The sequence below is a fragment of the Salvelinus sp. IW2-2015 genome, unplaced genomic scaffold (genome assembly GCF_002910315.2).
Source record: "Salvelinus sp. IW2-2015 unplaced genomic scaffold, ASM291031v2 Un_scaffold4061, whole genome shotgun sequence".
NCBI classification, from domain to species: domain Eukaryota; kingdom Metazoa; phylum Chordata; class Actinopteri; order Salmoniformes; family Salmonidae; genus Salvelinus; species Salvelinus sp. IW2-2015.
In genome coordinates, this window is record NW_019945333.1 from 17694 (window position 1) to 25510 (window position 7817).

Below are 7817 nucleotides of genomic sequence, written 5' to 3' on the forward strand. Positions count from 1 at the left end.
CTTTACTATTTATATTTTTGGCAACTTTTACTTTTACTTCACTACATTTTTAAAGAAAAGAATGTACTTTTTACTCCATACATTTTACCTGACACCAAAAAGTACTCGTTACATTTAGACAGGGAAAAATTTCTGTGGCTTAACCAACAAGGCTCGTAATTTAACAATTGTATTTGTATTTACAGACGGCGTACAAGTTTGTTATTAAGGCACATAAAAGTTCACATGTTCGAGAAGGCATTTCTGCCAAAAAACGCATTTTGATTTAAAAAAAGTTCAAACGTCTCTCCTGTGAAGTCGTGACTTGTGACATATGCCTAGTTTCCTGAACCGGGTCACAAATGGTCCAATTCACACACTTATCAAGAGAACATCCATGGTCATCCCTACTGCCTCTGATCTGGCGGACTCACTAAACACAAATGCTTTGTTTGTAAATTATGTCTGAGTGTCTGAGTGTGCCCCTGGCTGTCCGTCAATAAATAAACAAGAAAATTGTGCCATCTGGTTTGCTTAAAATAAGGAATTTGAAATGATTTATACTTTTACTTTTGATTCTTACGTATATTTTTGCAATTCCATGTACTTTTGATACTTAAGTATATTTAAAACCGAACACTTTAATACTTTTACTCTAGTATTTTACTGGATGACTTTCACTTTTACTTGAGTCATTTTCTATTAAGGTATCTTTACTTTTACTCAAGTATGACAATTGAGTACTTTTTCCACCACTGCACATAACCTGCATGGTATGCAATGCATAATGTTATTCAGAAGTTGAAGACTTCATATCAGTATTAGCTATCCATTAAAGGCCAGAATAATTTTCCTTCAGGGGCAGTGTTGCATAATATTTCCAGGCTCAATCAATAGAGAGAAACTCATCATACACAAATAGCTTTAGCAAAACAACAACATTTATTCCAAAGACTATTATTGTCATAAGTAGATACAGAGAGAGACAGCTCCTGGCCATGTGTTGTTAAGTAAGCTATGCACCCTCGTCCTCTGGTGAGTCATTGTTTGATTTACATTTCTAGAGAAGATGCCAGTTGAAAGAGGATGCTACTGAGAGATGAACAGTGACTTCTACAGAAAAGAGCAGATATCACTTCTGCCTGGAATCATAAACAAACTAAACTGTGATCTTAAGCAGATTTACTGGAAGGTAATGTCGTGAAATTCAGACATGTCAGCAACAAAACATACAAACAGTAGCAGTACGGCAGAATAGTAATATCTATTGGTGGATGGATTGGTTACAGAGGTACAACACAGCAGAGGTATACTGTAGTGCTGGTGGAGAGGGTGGAGGCTGGAGGTTCCCCTTAGTGGGTCTGCTGGCTGGGAGTGAACAGCTTGTCCCATACCTCCACCTTCATGATGGCCCTGCCCATGGGGGACATGGTGGCCTTGATGTCCAGGTAGTTCCCTTCATAGSTGATCCCTGAGCCATTGGCTTCTTCTCTTATGAAACCTTTCTGGKTCTTTTCRTWGTACATCTCTTTRTACAGTGACKCATCACAGGYTCGGCCCTTGTTGRAGATGCCCACRGCGAACCAGTTYTTGTAGATGTTGTAGTCCCAGGGCACACCRAACATGAGGGCCACCGTCTCGATGTAGTCGTTCCGGGACCTCTCAAAGAGGTCATAGGTCAGAACGCCATAGCTGCCCGTTGCCTTGGCGCTTGATTTGCTGAACGTGCAGACTTCGGTCTTTAGGGGGCGCACTGTGGGCTGGGGAGGGTGGTAGGTATCCCCACTCTCCAGGAATACCCTAGTGAGGACACACGCACAACGTTACGCTTTCAACATTTCCTTGAATGTACAGTGTGACAATAATATTGGTTTGGTAAAGTGTGTACTCACTTTGGGTTGATGAGACAGTAGTTGTTTGTGAGATTGGTGATCTCAATTGTGACATTCCTCCTGCTGCTCAGGTTAGCTACCACGGCCTCGGCTGACTCTGCCATTTTGTTGTGGTTCTGATATGTACCTCTTTAGTTCTATAATACAGAGACTAGCAGGGTTAAGCCTTTCAGTTAGACTGCTGTGCAGAAATACATGTGTGGTTGACCCCCTGGAATGCCAAGAGGATCTGTATTCATATCTGATCCAATTCCATCCAAAAACGTACTGTAGAATACAGTTACTGTAAGTGTCCCTCTGAAAACCTTCACTCTTCGGTACAACATGCCCTGCTCAGTGTCAAGAGGTTTTCCCCAGAATCAAATACAGTAGAGAACTTTTCAAATTTCAAAAGCAATTTCTTCTCCTCTGTTGGCCGTTTGCCTGATGACACACGACACGCACAGGTTTTAAACAGCCAGTTTAGAATGGGAGATGTAAGAAAAGCCTGAGAACTTGTGTGTAATAAGGAATATTTCAAAGCAGTTCTCAACAATAACAAGATGGCTGCTCACTCTGCTCGTCTCATGTAAACTGTACTAATAGATTCACATATGCCCAGTAATGAATCTCTACATTGTCATCATATCAATGGTTCCTGGGGGAGAACCAAATGGAAATACGATTTGTGTTAAAAATGATCATGGGAAGGGATCAAATGTAGGTGGAATACTGTCAATCTTACAATTCCTATATAACCTCTAGTTCTACTTATTCCAGTAATACTCATAGTGGTCATGAAAAGGAGTAATATCTTACCTGTAAAAGTAATAGGAGTAATATCTTACCTGTAAAAGTTATAGGAGTAATATATTACTTGTAAAAGTAATAGGAGTAATATCTTACCTGTAAAAGTAATAGGAGTAATATCTTACTTGTAAAAGTAATAAGAGTAATATCTTACTTGTAAAAGTAATAGGAGTAATATCTTACCTGTAAAAGTAATAGGAGTAATATCTTATCTGTAAAAGTAAATTTGTATTATTTATCTGTAAGATATAAAATGATGTATATATATCTACCGTTAAAGTGAGATAAAATTTGAGTAAAAATATCTTACCTGTAAAGTAAATGAGTAATTATCTTTATTCCTGTTAATAAGAGTAAAATGTGTAAATAATCATTAACCTGTAAAAGTAAAATGAGTAAATATCTATAACCTGCACAAAGTTATAGGAGTTATTATTAACTCTATATAATTCCTAACCTGATAGAAGGTTATAATAGAGGAAGTAATATCTTACTGTAAATAATTAGTATATAGGGTATATCTCTACATTTTTGTTATTAATAGACATAGAAATGGAAGTAAAGATATATCTTATGCGGTTGTTAAAGTAAACATGAGTAATTGTTTGTAGATACTTACACCTTGTTAAAAGTAGCAAAAAGTGAGAGTAATTAGTCTGTACACTGTAAGAAGGGTATTATGGAGTAATATCATTTACTCATTCATTTGTAATACTAGTAATTGTGACTGGACGTGGAATTTATCTTACTGTAACTAACGTATGTGTAGATTAACTATGGCTTATTTCTGGATTTATAAAGTAACAGAATGATTGTTTAATTTATATCCTTTATTCCTGCATTAAAGTGAAATTAATGATGCTCATTATTTACATTCTTCTAGAACCAGGAATTAATAGTATAGAGTCACTCACTCCTTACCTGTAAAAACTTCTCTCAGTGTGTTCTCTCAGCTCTAGAGTTTAGTTTAGTAAAAACACACCTGAAAGGAGCTTTTTTTCAATCCAGGAAACGTTTCACTACCTTGTCAAACACCTTCAGAACACCCCCCCCCCCCCCCCCAACAACATTATGTTGTCTAGCTCGGTGGGAACGAGTCCGTACCACACCTAATCTGGGTTGGAGCTGGCAGACCAGAACAATAGATGGTTTCTGGGGGATAAGGCCAATTATGGTTAAGCAGGGAGCAGTCACTCTGCAGTATACTCCGTTTCTCATGATGTACAAACATGTACAAACATGTGTGACTGGATGCTTGACTGACTTGGAGGAATTGGGTAATTTGTTGCAATGGAATTGTGCAAAAGAGGCACTGAATAAGCTGAACAAGTAAATACATGCACCCCTGAAGCTACGGTCATCTCTTATATGGTGCAGTTCTACAGGAAGTTGGACAAGGCAAGAAACCAAGAACCATATGAACCCTGACAGGATAATGATCAATTCTGAGCCAATAGTCACTGAATCACATTGGATTATTGTATTATGGCTAGTATAAAGTTTCTTTATGATTCAATGAAAACTGACAGTTCTAGGAAATTGAATTCAATGTATAACCATTTATTCTTAATGGTAAATATTAATGATACATGAAACTGTTCAATAGATCGGGTGTGTAAGTACATGTTAAAGGTTATCACTAAAACATCTTACACCAATTCATTGTTAAACGTTTTATTAAAACAAACATGTACAGGTGCAGAAAAAGACACAGAATCAAATATTGTGAACAATTAGACAGTAATATCTTCCAGTTGATAAAGATTTATTAATTGGATAACATTAACCACTTAAGTTGGTTGATTAGTTCATTATTATATTTAGTACATGATTATGTATGAATATAAACTTGTTCCCTGCCGTGAGTTGGAAAAATGTCTCAGCTACCAGCTTGTCTACCCTTATTTTTGCCCCATTTTATCATAGAGCTCCACCTTAATGATGGACTTCCCAACATTGGACATGGTGGCCCTCAGGTCTACGTGTTGGGCCTTGTACWCCACCCCTGACCCATTGGCCTCTGATCGGACAAACTTGCTRAAGTCYTTCTCMTTGTACATGTGGTTGTACAGTTGCTTGTCGCAGGCGCGTGCCACGTCGAAGACGCCCACCCCYAGCCAGTTCTTGTAGAAGTTGTAGTCGTAGGGCACGGAGAACATGATGGCCATGCGTTCTGAGCACACGCGGCTCTGCATGTGGAAAAGGTCGTAGGTCAGGACCCCCACGGCGCCCGTGGCTGTGTCGTCATCCTTGGTGAAGGAGCACACCTCTGTCTTGGCGGTGCGGACGGTGGGCTGGGGTGGGTGGTAGCAGTAACCACTGGACATATACACCCTGGGGGGGTTAGTAACGGGAATGAGGTGTCATTAAAGTTCAAATGAATTAGCTGAACATTCATGTTGCTGATAAAATGCTAAACCTTACTACTGGACTTAAAGTTGTGTGAAAATATACTTTTTAACTTTTAGGATCACTGTCCCTCTACTTTTAGTCRTTTCACTSTTCCTTTCTTYCTGTCCAGCCACTCTGTGCTGATGGATGGAGTGTGAGWGCWGCTATGGATTCGTAAGCAACACAGAGTGAGCCAGCGTGCAGTGTGCAATGAGCCACATTGTGTCACTTCATGATGGATAGGTGGATGTACTCAAAGCCACGTTACACATGAAAACCACCCATCCAAGAGAAGCCTGYCATAAAATATATTTACTCTGAGAAATTCCACCGAAAAGTAACAGACAAATAACAATCTGGGGATGGWCAGCTGGTTTGTTATTTGGYTAAKTMATTTCATTTCCATAGTGGTATACTGTATGTAATGTAAGGAGATTAGAGTATTGAATGCCAACATACTTGGGGTTGATGAGACAGTAACCGGTGGTGACATTGGTGAGCTCTATAGTACAGTTCCTGTTGGTGGTTAGAGTGGCTGARACGGCCTCTGCGTTCTCTGGCATCTTGGCTGGTCTGAGCGAGTTAGAGGGGAAAAAGCTGTATAGTGATATTTAGATGTGTGGAAACAGAGTACGTCTGGAGTGTAAAGATAATGACAGCTGAAGACATAATATTTCTCTCATGAGAGTAGCTTTGCCAACACAATCAAAATAACATGAATTAAAAATCTCTTTAAACTTCCCTTCAAACTCGAACCTCAGAACGGTTTGCAGGCAGATGCATGTTTCTAAAAGTCTAGGCAAGGTAGCAAACAAACCGTTCTGATCCCAATGCATCACTTGCTAAATATTGTAGCAGGCAGAAGGTGTGAATTAGGATGAAGACAATGTAAGGATATTCACCTTCTAAGTTCAGAAAACTCCAGTTGTGTCAGGCAGAGTAGAGTAGATTTGTGTTTCCCCAGACTGGTGGAGGAGAGGTGGAATTGGCTGGAGTCACGCCTACTCCGATTACACTTTTGCGTGTTCGTGCACAAACACAGGTGTGGCACGGAACACAGAAAATGAGGCATACTTTTGAACGAGAGCAGCCGGGAAAAGAACGAAAAACAGGAAATACTGCATACCAATGTAATAGTTTTGACTTTTCCTGTATTTATTGGTGTTATGCTGGCTGCTGCCAGTTCTATTACATCAAATACTATGGGAGAAGATATTTTAGATAAAAAAGTAAGGGATTTGTGCCAATGAGACTGTTGTAACAAATTCTATCCATACAGCCAGCGCTACAATACTCATAGCACATTTCGTAGTACTGTGTTTTGTGCTCTGACATGATGAGGGAGAAGAAATGAAACATTGTTGCTGGTATCACTGCAGGTCTGTGAAAGATGTGGGTTCTGCATCTGTGCATGTGCATGTACCGACCTGTAACAGATTCCTCACAGCCAGGTACTACCCTATCACAGCAATGCATTGCGACACAGCCTTTAACACACCCCAGCTTCACAAACCTCTCCCTCACTCACACTTGTCAATGGAAAAATAAACACACCCTTCGTTTAATGTAAAAACTGAGCGGGGCAATAATTACTCTGCATCAATTGAGAAACCCAGTGGATACTGGACGTCCAAAACGTCTGCTGGTTATTGGTGGCTGGGAATGACAACTGAATGAACAAGAGCTACAAATGTGTGCTTTGGAAACCCATGTAATTATCTAAGGGTGCATCCCAATTGGCAGCCTATTCCCTATATAGTGAACTACTTTTGAACAGATCCCTATGGGCCCTGGTCAAAAGTAGGGCACTATAAATGGAATAAGGTGCCGTTTGGGACACACTAAATGCTGTGAGATGTGCTGGTGTAATTGGACCGCTGCTGACTGCTGTAATAGTGCTGCCAGATTTCAGACTTCACCAGATGGCGCCAAACATGCACTTACAGTTTGAATGGTCAGCCTTATGGACAAACAGAACTTGCTTTACCAAGGTCGCAATGCTTTCAGAAATGCACCGCTGCTTCTGTGTTGTAATTTGACAATAAACCACACCTACCCCTTTGACCTTTCAATATCAGAAATGAACATTTATTCTTGCACAGATTTTATACAGTACTGTGAAAATTTCCTCTGAATTTCATGTTATGGTCAATAACAATAACTGTGAATGACAGGAGGTTGGTGGCACCTTAATTGGGTAGGACGGGCTTGTGGTAAAGGCTGAAGCGGAATTGGTGGAATGGTATCAAATACATCAAACACATGGTTTCCATGTGTTTAATGCCATTCCATCTGCTCCATTCCAGCCATTATTACTATCCATCCTCCCCTCAGCAGCCTCCACTGCTGTGAACATAGGACACACAGCAACCTTCGGCCATAAGGACTAGAGTCACAATGTTAAATGCATCTTGGTAATTGTGTTTGTGTAAGTGGGATATGTTAATCAAAAATCTCAACCTAATCATATTAGTCATACTATTTACATTCAAAGTCCTCTTTAAACTTACACACCCAAAACTAAAAACCACAACCGGATAAGAGCTGAACACACAATAAACATTCGACAAGATGCAGTGAAAATCCAATAGTCGGTCACAGTAACTGTTATAGTTTATGCCTAGATTGTCTTTTATCTTTGTCGCTGGAGTTCATCCGTGACTGAAGAACTGCATATTGCACTATTATTACTCACGCATAGAAGCTCAAAGTTTCTGAAATATCATTGTTCTGTATACGGAACCATTTCTTATTGACCTAACACAC

General features: G+C 39.6%; 2 protein-coding genes across 3 annotated transcripts; both read right to left on the minus strand.

Annotated features, from left to right (window-relative positions):
* Positions 1–898: 898 nt before the first annotated feature.
* On the minus strand, positions 899–2367 carry LOC112076817 (DELTA-stichotoxin-Hcr4a-like). Its single transcript, XM_024143483.2, has 2 exons — positions 1872–2367; positions 899–1779 (listed from the first exon to the last, which is right to left on the minus strand). Exons 1-2 carry the CDS (start codon positions 1973–1975, stop codon positions 1332–1334), a joined length of 552 nt encoding a protein of 183 aa, XP_023999251.1. The 5' UTR covers positions 1976–2367; the 3' UTR covers positions 899–1331.
* A 1951-nt stretch (positions 2368–4318) lies between these two features.
* On the minus strand, positions 4319–6138 carry LOC112076818 (uncharacterized). Of its 2 annotated transcripts, none has more exons than XM_024143485.1 (3): positions 5954–6138; positions 5511–5624; positions 4319–4994 (listed from the first exon to the last, which is right to left on the minus strand). In XM_024143485.1, the coding sequence occupies exons 1-3, from the start codon at positions 6121–6123 to the stop codon at positions 4562–4564; spliced, it is 717 nt and encodes a 238-aa protein (XP_023999253.1). In that variant the 5' UTR covers positions 6124–6138; the 3' UTR covers positions 4319–4561. The 2 variants fall into 2 exon arrangements, with proteins under 2 accessions (XP_023999253.1, XP_023999252.2); XM_024143484.2 differs by having other exon boundaries at positions 5511–5648.
* Between the last annotated feature and the right edge of the window lie 1679 nt (positions 6139–7817).